At 40.5% G+C, this 19261-nt stretch overlaps 1 protein-coding gene across 4 annotated transcripts in view; it reads left to right on the top strand.

The window, feature by feature from the left end:
- The window catches only part of phf21aa (PHD finger protein 21Aa), a 206312-nt gene that overhangs the window by 84057 nt on the left and 102994 nt on the right, over positions 1–19261 (top strand). For all 4 annotated transcript variants that reach the window (XM_055649736.1, XM_055649739.1, XM_055649737.1 and 1 more), the window contains one exon: positions 12778–12912. In XM_055649736.1, the coding sequence (XP_055505711.1) occupies positions 12778–12912 (135 nt within the window). The remainder of the gene's footprint in view (positions 1–12777; positions 12913–19261) is intronic.

Raw genomic sequence — 19261 nt, 5'->3', positions numbered from 1 at the left:
TGACAATTTGATATAATTGGGCCATATGGTGCAAGAAAGATTAGCTGGAATTAACATTGTGTCTTCCTCCTTCTAGCATCCCCTGGCACTGCTGTTACTGTATATCCAAAAAAACCTGTATATAATCTTTCAAGTCCAATGTTACATTTTGTAATGTTGAGTTTTCAGCATTGAGTTACATAATTTGTCACTCTTGTATTATGGGCATTTTAATTTGTTTTTAATTGATTTACTTTGTTATCTTCTGAAATGTAGTATTGTACTGGTGATGTCTAAGACTTGTTGACTTAACATTTTACGCAGATGGACAATAATTAGAATGGTAATGTTACATCCAGTTAATTGGGGAGCATGAGGTTCATTCAGGTGATTTCTTTTTCATCTTTCCCATTTGCTCCTGCCTGTCTCTCTCCTTTGTTTCATTCTCTTGCTCTCTATATCAGTGTTCATTCCTTAATGTAGTTCTTCTCACCAAGATTTTACGTGGGAGTTGGCGAGGGAAAAAGCAGCAGCTTTCGGTTGTGTTTGGGGAAATAGGCTGCAGGGGAATTGCCAGTTACTTGCTGCCTTATGATTTACCCCACTTTCCTGTTTAGTTATTGATCCTTCCCATTTGAACTACCCACTCCATTACTTTTCTCTGCTGTGGCCTCCTTAACATTATATAGTTGCTCATTCCCTTATTGAAGTCGGGTGATGAGAATCTCTTGGCTAGTTTCCCAGCAACTTCGATTCCTCAACTTCCTCTTTTTGTCATGAATTTACTTTCAAATTTTGAACAAAGAGAGGATAAGGTTAGCAAGTGGGAGTTCAGGGTGTGTGTATTTTTTTGTTTCTCTGGCACCAGCCTCTCTCAATTCTCAAGTGTAGTGTATTCAATTGAATCATACTGACGCATCTTGTGAAAATAGTAACCCAGCAGGTGCTCAAACTACAAATTCATCAAATGTTAATTCAGATCTGGGAAAAGACTCCCAGATTTAAAATAAGTATTAAAACATATACATAGTAATAATAGTGAGGAATATATATATATTTTCATTTTAATTGTCAGGCAGCATCAAATTTCAAGTTTTTAAAATATTGTATACAATTCTAGCAGTGCATTTCCCCATTGGAAAAGTCCTATCCGTGATTGAGTAGATGTCATTGAATGTACATGAATTCAATCTCTATCTAAATAAAAGTCTTCATCTTGTTTGTGCCCAGGATGTGGCTCTGTGTCAATCTGGTTAATTCCTATCTTCTTCCAAACGCTAGGCCACAGCCTTCCCATTTTCACACATCCTATTCACATTTTTCCTGTGGTGGCGATAAACATCTTCCCGTCGCATTTCCACCTATAATTCCGTAGTTATTAATCGTTGAAATTTAAAAAACAGCCCGATTTCTTCAAACTCACCCATTTCGGGGGGGGAATCCGAGTGGCGTCACAATGCACTCGTAAGGCGGGACAGTCCTGGAGGGAGGGGTGCGCCAACCCCCCCACCACCACCACCCCCCCTCCTCCATCACCAACCCCCTTCCAGTGCACCAATCATAATGGGCTCTCAGGCTGCTGAGTGCCACCCCCCATGGCCCCCCCCCCCCCAGGTTATTCATGATTAAAGGTTTTTTTTTTAAGCCAAATGGGTTGCGTTGGGGGAACGGGTGAGTGCTGAAATATTGCGTTGGGGGAGCAGACTTTGGTCTAGTTAGTATTAAAATGCCTTCAAAGAATGTGAACTGTCGCAAAATTATTGATTTCAATGCATCTACTTGAAGTTATTCTGCTGTGTGTCTTTACATGACTAAATTTGCATATAAGTGATGAGCCATTTATTGACCTGAGTGAATTTTTCAATTGGAAATGTCTGTGAAATAGTTTGGACTATCGGGGGTAACATCAAGTCACTGTGTGATGTGTTCACAACATGGGCCGAAGACTTTGCGTTTGTTATTTCCAGCCTGCTCAAAGAATGGAGTTATTTCATAAAACAGCAACAGAGGGAAAATTTGTTTACGATGTAATACATAATCATTAACAAATATAATCAGATGCACCTCATAAGTAAAGGGCCTGTCCCATTTGGGCGTCATTTGCGCATCATGCAGGTGGCGTGCGAGGATTTTGAGAATCCCAAAATCCTGGGGCGCCGCGCACTACCGCACTACGTCACCACGCGCCATGTGTGTGTAAATGCGCGCGAGTCAAGACAAGTGCGTCGTGACGCGCAAATGAGGTTGTGTAAATGACGCGCAAATAACTCCTAAGTGGGACAGGCCCTTAAGAGACTAGGAGTGCGCTACACCTTTCTAATTTATTATTGTGATTCTGGTGCTGCACATCAGCCTCTTGAACAATCCAGTTCATTGCTGCTAATCTCAATGCTTATGATATTTAGTTTAGCCCTGGATTCTGAAACCCAACCATTGATTATTCTACTTTCGGAATGGGTTGACAGCTATTCGTCTATCTCTATATAACTAAAAGTTGTCTTCTTGTTTGTGTTTGTGCCCACGATGTGTCTCTGTGTCAATCTGGTTAATTCATATCTTTTTCCAAACGCGAGGCCACAGCCTTCACATTTTCCCCGTGGTGTTAATAAACATCTTCCTGTCGCATTTCCACCTATATTTCCCGAGGTTATCGACGATTCAAGTTTTAAAGAAAGGAAAAAAACGGTTCTCACACACAGCCATAGTGCTACAATGACATCACAATGGGACTTTGCCAACGGTAACCGCAGATTCTCAGACAGCCTTTTTTCCAGGAGGTTCCACTGTCACAATGCAACTCACAGTGCACCAATCACAATGGGCTCTGAAGCTGCTGAGTGCCACAATGACATCACAATGGGACGTTGCCAATGGCAACCGCAACATGAGGTTGTTGCCCCTGTACCAATATCCGAAGGGGCTGCTCTTCAAGTTCCGGTTGCATTTTAGTCCCACAATCCTGGTGTTTGGACACAAGGCGGGAGGGTGGGGAGAGCCGATCTGGGGGGTGGGATCTCCCTGTCAGTTTGCTCCTGGGCCTGGCCGAGATGCCCATTCGCGGGTCCAGGCAGCGGGTGGTCAATGGTCACACCAGAATCGGCTGCCTGCCCCTCGTCCGGGCCCACGTCCGTCCTCGCGTGTACCTGTAGAGGGAACACGCGGTGTCCACGGGTCGCCGGAGACCTTCTGTCAACGCTGGTCCCCGTGGGGGGAGAGAGAGAGCGCCCCCCAAGAACCCTCACATGTCGAGTCCACGCTGCCCCCCCCCCCACACACACAACTCAGCCCCCACCCCGACCCCTCACTTCCCCCCGCCCCACACACCGGCCCCTGAATGATAGAAAATCGAACAAATGCTGGATTTTTTTCATGGCTTTCATATCCTCTTGAGCATCTTTAAGTGCCAAAACCAATGATATTGGTGGATGGACATATATAGGGTGAGAGGAGCGAGATAGATGAACTGTGGCAAACCGAACAGGAGCTTGGCATTGGGATATTTGCTGTCTCATTTGGACCAAGTTAGAATATTATTGCATCAAGTTGCACTCCAGAAATGTGAGCTCAAACTGTAGGCTGACATCTTTGTGCAGGATTAAATGAGTGCTGCACCATAAGAAGAGCTATTTTTTGAATAAGACAGTAGGTTTGGTACACTCTCTTCTCATAGTTTAATAATGCAGTGACATTATTTTGAAGAATGGAGACGTACCACAATGTTCATATCTATCCCACACTAATACTTCTCAACAGAATGTGGTCATTATCATGCTTCTATTAATGGGAGTATGCCATGTGCAAATTGGCAGCACTATATCATTGTAATAATATCCTTGTAATAATAGATTTGTATAAAAATGGTGTATTATTTACCCTGTCTGACCGTATCATAATATTTCCACAATTAGTAGTCTTGATGCAACAATTTTAATTTAAAATACACAACTGATTCTTGAGCATACAATGGGTAAGAGCTAGTTTTAAAGTGCTTGTATTACCAACTGGATGTTGTGAAACTTACAGCTAAGAGTTGTTAGGTTTAAAAAATCGTAAAGTTTTATACCTCCTTCAGGATTTGATTACAAAAGTAAGTGCTGATGAAATATTGCAATCTCTTAGCAGCCGTCTCAGCATTTTTGCCTACACCCTACATCAAGTTGCTCCACATGGCTCTGACTACGGTGCAACCACAGATCCTCCAGATTTGGATCAATGTTACACTTTCCTGCAACCTTTTTGATAGATCTTTGATAGAGTAAAGCGCCTTTTTGAGGTACTCACAAATTCTCCCGAGTTTTCCACCAAAATGTCAGGGCCACACAGTGGTCTAGCAGCAGAGCTAGCTGCCAGCCGTTTTTTTTCAGCTGCAAAGTCATGGACAACCACATCACAAAAATCGATCCTGACTACGGGGAATGGAACAGGCTGTTCTGCTTTTCTGTTGTGCATTATTTAGATGAGGAATCAGTTAAATATTTTGAAAGCTATAATTTTGCCTCTAGTCCCAGTTTTATTTTGTTTTTGTTACTTTTCCTCATCACATTCTGCATTCCACTGTCCAATTCCATAATCTTCATTTGCCATCATCTCCATCATAACCCAGTCCAAGTTCTGATAAAATCCCCAATTTGTTGCTTTCAGTCTTGATAATGTTTACTTTTTCAACTGGCTTTCTCCTTCAGCATTTGATCCAACTGCTGGCACTCAGTCCAGTTTTCCCACTACATCAATACATGGTGACTTGCATTATCCTCCAGATTTTCAAATTCAACCTTCTGATAGTTTGATATTTTTTAAATTCCACCAAAACAGGGCAGCAGAGCTGCTGCCGCCTTACTGCGTCATGGACCCACATTCGATCCTGACTACGAATGGTGTCTGTATGGAGCTGTATGTTCTCCCTGTTACCGCGTGCTCTGGTTTCCTCCCGCACTCCAAAGACATACAGGTTTGTCCGTTAATTGGCTTTGGTAAAAATTGTAAATTGGCCCTAGTGTGTACAATAGTGTCGGTGTACGGAGCGATCGCTGGTCGGCACGGGCTCATTGGGACTCATTCCACACTGTATCTCTATGTGTCTTATTTTTTAAAGATACACTATTTCCTTAAAAAAAAAAAGGAAAATGCAGGAAACCTATAGCAGGTCAGGCATCATCTATAGAAAGAGAAACGGAACTTTTCAAGTCCATAATGGTTCATCATAACTGGTTAAGGGGAAAAAACAAGCTAGTTTTTGGCAGCTGAAGAAACGAGGGAGGGTCAGTAGAATAAAGGGAATATCTTTAATACAGTGAAGCAATGTGACTTGAAAGCAGTACCTACAAGCCTATTTTGTTACTTTATCCATATTGTTAATAGCAACGCTGTGAGATGTGTCCAGAAGGCTAGATGAAAATACAATTAATTAAAAAAGAACCAAAATATTGATGGGCAGAACTGCCCATTCTGATACAGACAGAAAGAAAGCATGAGCTACTCGGGTTGGAGAATTTGATACTCAGTCCAGAAGGCTAGAACTTGTTAAGTCGTTGTCTTCTTATCGAGTCCACACACAAGATTAGAAGTTGTTCAGCCAGAGCTGAACACACTTCTCGGCATCTGCATACAATGGTGGAAGATATGTTGTTCCTTGAGCTTGCATCAAATCTCACTGTCACAGTGCAAATGGCTACAGGTAGACCTGCGATGGGTGGAGAATTAAAATGGTAGGATCTTTTTGGAGTTGGTGGAAATTATGAAGGATGATTTGTTGAATGCAGAACCAGGTGCAGAAGAAGGTGAGGATCAGGAGGAGAAGAGATGAGAGCAGAGATATGGTTCGTGGTTCTGACCATGGTGTCAAGGAAGCCACAGTTCAAGAAGGGATAAGACTTTTCAGCAGTACTTGTGGAATGTCTCTTCATACAGGGCTCTCGCTTAACTTTTTTTCCCTGTTGCTAGCCGGGCAACCTCGGCAGCTTTTTAGGTTGCCAAATCACAGTTTAGGTGGTCATTTAAGATGGCTTGCATGACGCATGCGATAATTTGCTCGGACGAAGTGATATGTGAATTATGGTCAATGAAGCATTCACATATTATTTCTGCTTCAAATAAAGTCACAAACTAAATATATTCACCAATCAAGACATGATATATACCCCAATGACATGCAGCAAAATTACAATACAGTATCTCATCTCTTTTTACACATTGCAATGAATGCAATTTCTATTATCTCTTTCCACTTCCAAATAAAAATATGGTTATTCAGCGTATGATCAACTTCGGTGAGACCAAGCGCAGGCTTGGGGATCGCTTCGCACAACACCTCCACTCAGTTCGTAATAACCAACCTGATCTCCCGGTGGCTCAGCACTTCAAATCCCCCTCCCATTCCGAATCCGACCTTTCTGTCCTGGGCCTCCTCCATGGCCAGAGTGAGGCCCACCGCAAATTGGAGGAACAGCACCTCATATTTTGCTTGGGTAGTTCACACCCCAGCGGTATGAACGTTGGCCGCACATGCGCACAACCATGGCCGATGATGTGCTCGGCCAAGAGGAGACCTGCGACCCGAGCCGAGAGCTAGCGCCGAGCCGGGAGCCGAGAGCGAGCGGTGACCCGAGAGCTAGAGCCGAGCGCCGAGAGCTAGAGCCGAGCGGAGAGCCGAGCGCCGAGCCAAGAGCTAGCGCCGAGCCGAGACCAGGACACGGATGGCGGGCGGGTGTCCCGGTTGCTTGCCAAGCCGGGCAAAATGACATGGCTTTTAGGTTGCCCGGTGGGACTGTAAGTTGCTGTTAATTTCGAGCCCTGTCATAGAAAAAAATGCTAATGATGTTTGTAATTGCCCATCTCCTGTGATGGAGGCTGAATGATCCAAAAATGAAATGGAAGAGTGAGAGGTGGTCTCTGTGAAAGCAAGAGGGTGTAATTTCTGCCATGTCCAACAAGACCCCATAGTTAGTTGCAGGTCCTCTTCCCTTTCAGCATTTCAGAAGAATTACTTCCTTCACATATCCCTGTTCTGCACTTCTATCCACATCAATCACTCCCCTATTTATTTCAATTTTCCTTGCAACTGCCGGACATGCAACACCTGCCCTTTCACCACTTTTCTTTTCATCATCCAGGAATCTAAACAGTCTTTCCAGGTGAAACAGTAATTCACTTGCACTTCCAATCTAGCGTACAACATTCGGCATTCACAATGCTGTCTTCTCTACATTGGACAAACTATGCGGATTGGGTGATTGCTCTGTGGAGCACCTGCCAGAGTCCACAGAAATGACTGAACATCTGATTGCCTGTCACATTGCATGCCCGCTCTGACATCAATGGCCTCGAGCACTATTATGAAACCGAATTAAAGCTTGAGGAACAACACCGTATGTTGCAACCTCCAGTATCACAGTAAAATTCACCAACTTTATGTAACTGGCTTGTAATTTTGGGTAAGATTTTTCACTTTCTATTAGTCTAGTCTAGCCTTGCTAGTAGCAACACATAACATATCAAATGAGCATAATCAGCTTTAGATGATATTCACTTTGTTCTAGCCATCCTTCAACTTTTTAATTTCTCTTCCCCAGTTCTGACGAAGGTTTAAGGACCTAAATCTGTATCTGTTTTTCTTTCGAAGATAGACACAAAATGCTGGAGTAACTCAGCAGGACAGGCATCATCTCTGGAGTCGCTAATCAGCCTGAAGAAGTCTTGACCTGAGACGTCACCCATTCCTTCTCTCCAGAGATGCTCCATGTCCTGCTGAGTTACTCCAGCATTTTGTGTCTATCTTCAGTTTTTCTTTCTGTTAATGTTACTTATCTGACATGCTGTTTCTACCATTTTTTTGTTTTATTTCACATTTCCAGCGTCTGCGGTATTTAACAAACTTTCTTCAAAACCCTTTACCTCTAACTACCTTTGTATTGTCCATGAATGCCACAATCTACCTTCCTCTGATGTATGCATCAATATGTGAATGTCCTAAAGTTATGTTTTTGATGGCGATTATTTTGGTTATTTTGACTGTTGTGTTGTAGTTCAGTTCTAATGAGCTACAGAAGAAATTGATTTCAGAACATTTTAACCTTTAAGTGCATCAGAACAGAATGTTCCCACTCTCGAGATACAGACTTGATGAGTTGTTGTATTTTCTGCACCAATAGTAACCGACTTAGACCAATGGCTTTTGGAAAACTTTTACATCAGATCCAATGCAAATAATATTGAGAAGTAAAGTAGACTTATTTCAATTTCTAATGATTAAACCTACAATTTTGATGCATTGTGAAGAATTGTTATTTCATATTTTTTTATCACGTTATATATTTTCTGTTCATCTGTTTAAAATAGAATCAGAGGGCTTAACATGTCTGGTACCTAAGTTTTAAGAAAAATCGAATTAACCTCAGCACTCATAATCCATTACATTTTATACCATAAAGAACCTTTTTTTTGTGTGAAAATGCATTCAGAGCAATCTTTGTTTTGAGAGAAAAGGCTATAAAACGTGCCAGCTGCCGTTAGTGGCATAATGAGAAGGAAGAAAGAAACGCGAGTATAGATTATTTGAGGATTACAAATGGGAACTGAGTGGTAACAGCAAGGTTTCAGCTGATGTCCAGCTAGCTTTCCTTATGACCTTTGGTTTGAGCGAGAAAACAGATTTCTTAGTTTCTCTCAGCTTGACAAATATATATTTGAACAATGCTAGGATGAAAAAGCTTGCACATCTACTTGAAAAGCCCCTATTTGCTGGGCCTCCACTATTGTTCCCATGGGGTTGTGATGTGTAGGTTGTAATTATCTCTCAATTTCAGTAGTCTGGTTCTGATTGGCTGTTTCTTTGTTCCAACCATATGGCAGTAGCTCAGGATTCCCTCTTGGTCCGACTGTTTGTTCCCTTATCGTTCTGGGGAGTTTATGAGTAGCTATAATGAAGTTCATTATCAAGTAGATGGAAGATTTAAATTTTATTATGCAGTAATCTTCAAGAATTCTGAAAGTACTACATTTGAGTTGGGTAATTGATATGTTCATCTACTTTTCGGGACTATTCCTTTAGCTGGTGGGAATTGTGTGTGTGTGTGTGTATGTGTATGTTTATGTATGTCCGCTTCCCCCACTGCAACTTCTGTAAGCTGCTATTGAATCTTTCACTCTGTCATTCAGTTGCTCTTCCTGAACTTTTTTGATGGGTTACTATTACAGTAAATTGTTGTTTGATTATATTTTGGTGTAATGTTGTCTATGTGCATGCAGTTTGTTATATTTGTATAAATCGTCCATAATTGGAAATTAGTTTTAATGTTTCATTTTTTCAGTGTATTTAATTACTGAATCATTTTTTTACATTTTCCTTGTGCCTTTTATGATTGATGTTTTGCTTATCTTGATTAGATGTAATAGTGAGCATTTGTTTCCTTGAAACAGAATAAACTAATTTGTGGACAGCAGTACAAAATGAAAACTTGATATTTTTGTTGGAATTTCTGTTACTTGTTAACGATCTCCTATTTTTAAAGATGTAAAGGACGATAAAGGAAATATCTGCAAAAGCATCATGGTGTTGTTAATATTTTCATAATAGAGCTGGTTTATAAACATACACACAATAGATTCTCTGTCGCTGAGTGAATTGTGGAAGTGAACAGGAAAGTGTGCTCATTCTTATAGTTCATTCACTTTTAAAATAATCTCAGTAAATTAAATGGTATTTACTAGGATTTATGCTTGATTTTGCTTTTTGCTTTCTTCCATAGTTCAACTATGCCATTTATTTTGCCTAACCTAATGCAAAAGATCCGTGCGACAAATGCGACAAACTCGTCTTCAAATGCCTACCTATAAACCGAGCTTGTGCTTTGTTACTTTATTTGATAATAAGGACATAACTACTTGAACCACATCTGAGTGGCACAGTGACGTAGCAATCGAACCAAAACTAATTTGCAATTTATGGACGATTTATAAAAAATATAACACATTGCATGCACATAGTGTAATGGCCCCAGAGACCTGGGTTTGATCCTGACTATGGGCGCTGTCTGTACAGAGTTTTTAATGTTCACCTTGTCACTGCGTGGGCTTTTTCCGAGTGCTCCGGTTTGGTTTCCTTATCATCTTTAACTCAGGAAAGCAAGATTTAATTTTTGTGGCTTTTATCACTTCAGAGGTGATAAAGTACTACCTTACCTCTGACTACCTGTCAGAGGTAAGGTAGCTCTTCTCAGCCCACCTGGGACCTTCCAGGTTGTATGGCTGAATTGGAAGCCACCATCCAAACCCTGAGGCAATGCTACAGTTATTGAACTTCCTTCTTTTTCAAAGACTGTACTAAGTTTATAGTTTCAAGTGACAATGTTTACCAATGATTATAAGTGTTCAATTCCATCTGCAATTCAGGCCAGGCTTGATAAGTGGCAGTAAGACTATGTTTGTGCTAGGCAATGCTCTACCCCAGCAAGAGCGGGCTGAGCTACCTTTCCTTAACATTCAATAGCATTACCATCAATAAGCCCTACACTATTAACATCAATATCATCTTGATGGTTACATTTGACTAGAAATCAAATTGAAAAGTCCTTCAACATTTACAATGCACAATTCAGAACTGTGATGGAATACTCTCCACTTGCTTGGATGCATATAGTTCCAACTGCACTTAGGTTTAGGTGGCACAGTGGTAGAGCAGCTGCCTCACAACGCCAAACTCCAGGTTTTTGATCCTAACTACTGGCACAGGTGTTTGTACGTTCTCCCGTTGACTGCGTGGGTTTTTTCCAAGTGCTCTGGTTTCCTCCAGTATTCCAAAGACATGCAGGTTTGCAGGTTAATTAACTTCTATAAATTGCCCCTAGTGTGTCATATGAGAAAGTGGGAATAACTAGTGTACGGTGATCGGTGGTTGAAGTAGATTTGGTGGGTTGAAGTAGATTTGGTGGGTTGAAGGGCCTGTATCTCTAAACTAAAAGGCTTGGTGTTATTCAGAATAAAACAGCTTGCTTGATTGGCATCCCACCTATCATCTTAAACATTGACACCATTAACCTTTGGCACACCAAACCTGTGATGTGCATGGTCTACAAAATATGCTGCCATTATTAACTGGCTACACTGACAACATTTTCTGAACCAACAATCTCTACCATCAAGTTGTTTAAGAAGGAACTGCAGATGCTGAAAAGTCAAAGGTAGACAAAAATGCAGGAAAAACTCAGCGGGTGAGGCAGCATCTATGAAGCGAAGAAAATAGGCAACGTTTCGGGCCTGAAGAAAGGTTTCGGCCCAAAACCTTTGCCTAGTTCCTTTGCTCCATAGATGCTGCCTCACCCGCTGAGTTTCTCCAGCATTTTTGTCTATCTCTACCATCAAGAAGGGTAATGGGCTTGTCCCTTTTAGGCGACTGCAGGAGACTATGCAGTCGCCACATGGTCGCCACATGTTCGCGGGTAGTTGCGGTGGAGTTGCCTTCATGGTCGTGAGGAGTTTCCACATCCTGGGACCTAGTTGTGGCCTCATTATGATCGGCGCAAATTTTTTGACATGTTGAAAAATAGTGGCGACTAGAATGAAGCCGCTATGTAAAGTAGCGAGAAAGTGGGTCGCCAGGAGCTGCATAACGGGCTGGTGAAGGAAGTGATGTGTTTGCATACGTGTGTGTGTGTTCCACTCTGACAGTCGCTGTTCCAGTTGCCGTTTTTTTCAGGCAACTGCTGGCAACTTGACAGTCGCCGGCAGTCCGCTGAAAAACCGCCTAAGTGGGACAGGCCCATAAAGGCAACGTGTGTAATGCATCACCTGCAGATTTTCCTCATAGCCTAATTTAGAAATAGATTGATCCCCTCATTGTTCGGTCTAAATTTAAGATCTCTTTCCCCATAGGGCTATTGGAGTACAATCACAAGGAAGGTGTCAGGAAATCATGAATAAGTCCAACTGAAACTTCTCAAAGGCAATTAGAGATGAAACATACACTGGCCTTGCCAGTAACATTCATATATTATAAAGGAATATAAAAAGAATAACATACAAGACTGATTTACTAACTCAGCCATGGGATTGCGTCAACATGGTCTTTCTAATTTGCTGTTTTCCATCCTTTTTTCCTTTTATTAATTTTTCCCTGCTCTCCGCAACCTTTATAATACCCATTTGTGAGTAGTAGGTTGAAATGTTCAATATTGATTGATTATATGGTGCAAATGGTTTTACTAAATAACTGGCCATAATTGTGCTCGACATTATTGCAGAACGTATCAGAGAGAAACCCTTACTGTGTGTTTTACAAAATCAGCTGACACATTTAGTGCTCACTGGCTCTGGTGTTCATATTATGATGCCACAGCTACTCCAGGAGATTTGGGCTAGTACTCATGCTAGCTAAAATCACAGGATATTTCTGAATGTTGACATATTTGGTTAGCTTATTTACAAAGTTGCTATTACTCTGTAACTGAATGTTATGCTTGAAGCATGTGTTGCCAACTCTTTCATGGCGCATACTATTTTCACTTGGCCAATATCATGAAAAGTATGGTATTGATTTTGACACTCTGCAGTTTTCCCAATTCATACTGTTCAAAATTACTGCCATTCCATAGATGGATATTGCTCAATATGTCTATTCCAACAAGTGGGCTCTACTAGAAGTTAGTATAGAAGTAATTTAATTTTTCACATGTTCTTTATGGAAATTATATTCCTTTCTAATTCTTTACTCTTATTTCAAGATGATTTCCTTGTCCAGAATAACTTAACTACGATAAATTCTGTGTAGTGTTTCTGAATTTCAACTAAAATCATTTTTTTTTCCAGAAAAAGGTGGTTGAACAGCTGAGGAAGGATTTGATGGTAAAACAGGAACATCATGAAGGCAAACTGCCAATGCAACAGCCACAGATACTGCCACAGCAGCAGCAACAGATTGTACCACAACTGAGCAGCCCACAGGTAATAAAATGGTAACACATTACAATAAGTAACAAGCCATACCTCCTGTCAAGTCTGCACCAATTATTTTATTTTCAATTCATTTATTTTCATCACTGTGCACGGAGCTATCTAATGAGCTTGCAACGTGTTGCACTGCAAACATATTCTCGCCTATCAGTAGCAACAGTTTTTCTGTATGATGACAACAATGTGAAACAAACTTTTTAAGTTAATCTTCAGTTGTTGTGTGCCCATTACATTTATCCCTTATACAATTGTCTCCTTGGGATTATTGTTAGCAAAATGTGTCTTTGTTTAGATGTATTAATTTGAACATTGAAAATTCTGTGGCTCTCTGGGTTGTTGTCGTCTTTGCAAATTCCAATACAGCAATCGTTTATTTCTGATCTTTGGAGGATTGAAACTTGTATAGAACAACTGTACCTTTTAGATTTATCTACTGGCCCAGTAGCCTGAGGATAACATACATGATGTGGACAGGAGGCCTTTCATTTATCACTTTTGATCGTGTCTGGCTGATTGGATGGAATCTTTTTGGATAAATTTCTGGCTGTGAATTAGCTTTACATGCATCAGAACATTTCCCTTAAAGATGACACCTGGCATACAGGTTTTTTAAACTGTAGCCAAGTTCATGCTTCTGTCACAGCTAATCCAAGTGTAATTCTCTTCAAAACGGATTCTGTGCTATGTGAGGAAGTGGAGCTTTGCATGGGCGTACAGAAGGTGCTTGATTCAGTTAAGAATGAGGACCAATGAAGTGGTTGACAGGGTGAGAGGGAAAGCTAAGATAGTCAGCGAAGCCTTGGAAGAGAAAATAAAAGCAGGAGATCGGGAGTCCCAAGCAAAGGAAAAAGGAGAATATTTGAAGTCCATGTGGCGACGAGGGACATCGAAGAGGGTTATGGCAGAAATAAAGACAAAAAACTGCTAACAACCATCAAACATTGTCCCAAGATTTCAACAAAAAATACAATATAGAATATCAATTTAAACATATCTTTAATTTGCCTGGAGAAAATTGGAGTGCCAAAAGGATTGAACTGGATATTACAATACAGGGGAGCTGCAGGGAGTGTTGCTGCCTTAGTGCAAGAGACCCGGATTTAAGAGGATCAGGAGTATGTGCAACTCTTCTCCTTGAAAGGTAGTTGAGGCAGAGGCTTTGAATTTTTTTTATGACAGTAGCTTCTTAATTGCTTAGGCAGTGAAAGATTACCATGTAGATAATGCAGAGTTGTGGTTGAAATCATAGCTGTTATGATCTTGTTAAATGATGCGATAGACTTAAGAGCCAGGAGTGTACTTTGGCTTCTAATTCATATTTCGTCAAATCAGATGCCAACTCATTATCAATCCCATATTGAAAAATAGACACTTAGAGAAGTTGTGCAAGTGTGGTCTGAGCAAATGTACACAAGGCATCAAGAAATAAGGACATTAGTATTCAGGGGGAAAAAATCTTGTATAAGAAAGAATGATGTACATATTCTACTGAATAAAAAATAAACTTGGAAAAGCTTTGAACTGAAAGTTTTAGTTCACAAATTAAAATTATAATGTACGACTGTTATGAAGTAACTTTTAAATTATTTTTGTAATATTGCTTGAATCGAATATCACCTTTTACCTGCTATAAAATCTGCCTCCCTTTTTCCTTTTCTCTTGTCATAGTGTTTCTAATAGATTGTAAAAATATTATTTTACTCTCAAAATAAATGCATTGTTTCCCAGTACCGTTCACTTTCCCACGACATCCCTGAATTTCCAGTTTATTTTATTAAATATATGGACACAACATCCTACTGGCATTCCGATACCAATTGTAACCTTGCACTGTTTGTGTACATTTTCCTTGCCATTTGTATATTAATGAATGCCAATTCTGATTTTTGGTTTCATTTAGAAAATTTCATTAAATTTGCTTCCAATATTCCCTTGCCTTCAAAAGTCTATTTCTGTTTTTTTTTTTTACTTTCCTCTATTTTCAATTGAAGGGATGGATGAGCAACAATAATTAAATGCCAAAACTTCCTCACATTATGTTTGCTTTATGAACTTCATTTCCTTTTGTCAATTTACTTTGCTATCACATTTATTTTGATTATAATGCCCACTTTATTAAGTCATTCTAGTATGCTCTCCTTTTTTTTTTTTTAACTTCAACTTCAGATTCCCATGTACCCACAATTGATGGAGCCCTCAACTATCAGTTCCATTTCCATGTTCTGCTTTGACTGTTTTTATCATTCCCTCCCAGAATCAGGATGGCCTCTCTCCTTGTCTGTGTCTCTCACTACACTTCATCAGTAGATAATCTTCATTCATTTCCCTCCCCATTCAAAGCCCTCCACCTTCTGGTCCCCCCATATCTCACTGACCTCCTCTCCCCCTACCAACCCTCACGGTCCCTCAGATCCACATCAGCTGGTCTCCTCTCCATCCACAAGTCCAACCTTCGCAGTTTTGGGGACAGAGCCTTCTCCAGGGCAGCTCCCAGGCTCTGGAACTCCCTCCCCCAACTGATCCGCAATTCTGTGTCCCTCACCATCTTCTAGTCCCGCCTCAAGACCCATCTCTTCACCTCTGCCTATCCTTAGCCCCACGTGCCGTCCCTTTTCATCTGTGCATTAATTGCCTCATACTGTGTTTTGTATTGAATTCTGTATTTACTTTGTGTACTAGTCATGTCTCTACTATTTATTTAATTCCCCTTACATGTTTTTCCTCTACCTGCTAAATTTTTGTAAGGTGTCCTTGAGACTCTTGAAAGGCGTCCATAAATAACATTTATTATTATTATTATTTCTGATTGAAAACACGGCACATTGGCATTTCCCCCTCATCTTTTGATAGAATAAAGGAATAATTTCCTCTGGAACACTGGTTCACTCTTTCATCAACACCAACACTTCCCATTTCATTGTAGGAGATGCAATGCCTTCCCTTTTAGCTCTGTCTAGAGCAATAATCCCACTTTGCAGACATCAGTATTCTGTGCACTCTTGTCAGTACAGTATATTTTATTTGCTTATCATAGTATTGTATCATTTGCTGGTGTAGAGATACCAAACAGCAATTTTATAGATGTTTAATTAATCCACATGTATGACCATGACATTCTGGTCATCTACCACCTTGATTCTCCATAACATTTGGCATCTCGTTTCTGAGCATGGTATCCTACGCTATTCTAATGAAGTTCAATGGAAGCTTTAGGAAAAGCACCTTGGCTTCCATGCTAGTATATTAAAGCCTTTTGGACTCGCCCAATTTTGGAGTTCAAAATTTTAGTTGATGGACATTTACATTTTCTGTTTTTATTTTAGATTTCCAGCATCCACAGATTTTCTCCTTAGTATTTTAGGAAATGATTTTGCTACTCATATTACAGCTCATCCACTCAAATGTTTGATTTTCACTGTCCCATTATTATTTTCTTATAGTTTGCACTTTTATTGGTGCTTTTCCCCCCCACTGATGTCTAGAACATAGAGAATCATACTAAAAGCTTAACAGATTTTACATTTGGCAAGCCTGGGATGTAGCTGTGTCATTTGTTAAAATATCTTCTCAGCAGTTTGTGAATAGTACTATTTTGGTGCATGTATCCATCAACATCACACAGGACCCTAGTTATATGGAGCCTCAACGGTTAGATCGAGTGAGCTGGTAGGTCTTTGCAACTAAGTGTTTTACGTTTGAGAGTTCCAGACAACAGCATTCTATAGTCTCCCTCAATGTAAACAATACTGGGTTTTTTTTGTCAATGGATACACAAACTATAGAACAGGCCCTTTGGCCCATGATGCCTGTACGGAACATGATGCCAAATTAAACTAATCCCTCTGCCTGCATGTGATCCATATCTCCCCATTTCCTGCATATTTATATGCCAATCTAAAATGTTTATGTGCCCATCTTGAAACCTCTTAAACACCACTATTGTATCTAATTACACCACCCCCATGCAACACATTCCATGAACCTATCACTCTCTATGTAAAAGAAAGTGTCACATGTATTTCATTTAATCTTTCCCTCTTTCACTGTACACTTGTGCCCTCTAGTATTTGACATTTGCACCCTGAGAAAAATATTCTGCTTTTCTACCCTATCTATGATTCTCACAAATTTGAGAACTTGTATCAGGTCTTCCCTCAGATTCCGTGCTATGGAGAAAACAGTCCAAGATTGTCCAACTTTTAACTAACACATTCTAATCAAGGTAGCATCCTTGTAAATCTCTTCTACACCCTCTGCAAAACCTCTACATCCTTCCTGTAATGGGACAGAAAAAACATACAAAAATCCAAATGCAGCCTGACCAAAGTTTTGTAAGCCCGCAACATGACTTACTGTCATTCGCATTCTTTACCACCCTAACTATTTGTGTTCCTACTTCCAGGGAGCTTTGGTCTTGGATCCCAATACTATTAAACACCTTTAATGTTGTTGAAGGTCCTGGCTTTTCCCTTACATATGACCTCCCAAATGGCAATGCCCCGTCCTGGCCTGGATTATACTCCATCTGCCTTTCTCCTCCCATATCTGCTGCTGATCTGCTTCCTGCTACATCCTTTGACAATGTTCTTCACGGCCTGGTACTCCACCAATTTTTGTGTTGCAAACTTAGTAATTAACATTTTCGTCAGTCAGTTATATAAATCGCAAATAACGATGGTCCTAGCAGTGTTTCCTGTGGCATTCCACTGACCTCCAGCGAGAGTGACACCCTATCACCACTACCCTCTGTCTTTGTAAGTGTAATACGAATCCAAATTACTGAGTCACCATGAATCCCATGCAGTTAATTTTCTGGATCAGCCTACCATGAGGGACCCTGTCAAATACCTTCCGAAATTCCATGTCGACAACATCCACTGCCCTGTCCTCATCAATCATCTTCGTAACATTGTCAACAAACTCAATCAAGTCATGACTGCCCACCAAACCCCCCCCCCCCCCCCCCCCCCCCCCCCCCCCCCCCCCCCCCCCCCCCCCGAATCCACTCCAGCAGATCAGACATTCTTTACAAGAAATTATAAGAATTAGTAGGATCATGAGAGGCAGCTTTTACACACAGGATGGTGGGTAAATGGAAAAAGCTGCCAATTAAATAATTGAGACAGTGCAACAATGGCATTTAAAAAGGAATTTAGATGGGAAATCGGCCAAATGCAGGCAAATATCTAGCTTAGATGTGCATCTTGGTTTGCAGAATTGTTCTGTTTATGATAGTCATAAGGGTTCTTTGTGCTCAAGCATTATTAGCACTGGTCGAATTACTTTTCTGTTACTTAATCTACATCACTGTTTATGATGCAATGTGCTATTTCTGCACAATCAAACAAATATGTGTTCTTCCTTAATTTCTGCGTGCATCCTTCATATTTGCTTCAAATGCTAACAAGAGATCACCCATTTAAGATAGTGGAGGTCGTATTTTTTCTCTAATGGTTGAAAGCGATCAGAATACTTTATTAAAATGGGTGGAAGCAAACTGAATATTTTAAAGACAGAGGTAAATCACCACCTGATTTCGTTTAGAGATACAGCACGGAAACAGGCCCTTCGGCCCACCGAGTCCACACTTACCAGCGATCCCCGCACATTAACACAATCCTACACACACTAGGGACAATTTACATTTATATCAATCCAATTAACCTACAAACCTGTATGTCTTTGAGGTGTGGGAGGAAACCGAAGATCTCGGAGAAAACCTACAAGGTCACGGGGAGAATGTACAATCTCCGTACAGACAGCACCCATAGTCAGGATTGAACCTGGGTCTCAGACACTGTAAGGCAGTAACTCTACCACTGCGCCACCGTGCCGCCCGCCTGATATGCAAAGAGGTTAGACAGGGTATCACAGGGCCACTTCTTTGGCTTTTTAAGGAGCAATAGAAAGCGAGATTCATATTTCACAAATCTTTATTGGGATTGATGAACATTTATTGCCAGTCCATTGATTGCAGCATTGCCTGTCCATTTTAGTTTTGACGCTTCAACAATGCACAGATTACCATAAACTTTGGTTATCAGGGTACCAGTTCACAAGAGTAATTTAGCCAGTTCACAAGAGCATGGACAAAACAATGAAATTAAATGCCCAAAAGTAGCTCAGTAAGTTTGCTCTATTAAGACTTGAACTGTTACGTAATTTAAAACTGTACTGAATAAAATAAATTTACAATTTGTTGGTTCAGTTATCAATAATATCTTTCCCACAGCAACAGATAACAAACAGGGCACACTCTGAAAATTTCAACATAGAGCACTTTTGAAGACACTTTTCATATTACATAAATCAACATTCGTCCGAGTCAGCATGGATTTAC

Source organism: Leucoraja erinacea, chromosome 18 (assembly GCF_028641065.1).
Source record: "Leucoraja erinacea ecotype New England chromosome 18, Leri_hhj_1, whole genome shotgun sequence".
Classification (NCBI taxonomy): Eukaryota; Metazoa; Chordata; class Chondrichthyes; order Rajiformes; family Rajidae; genus Leucoraja; species Leucoraja erinaceus.
This window is presented reverse-complemented; position numbering and strand designations above follow the sequence as displayed.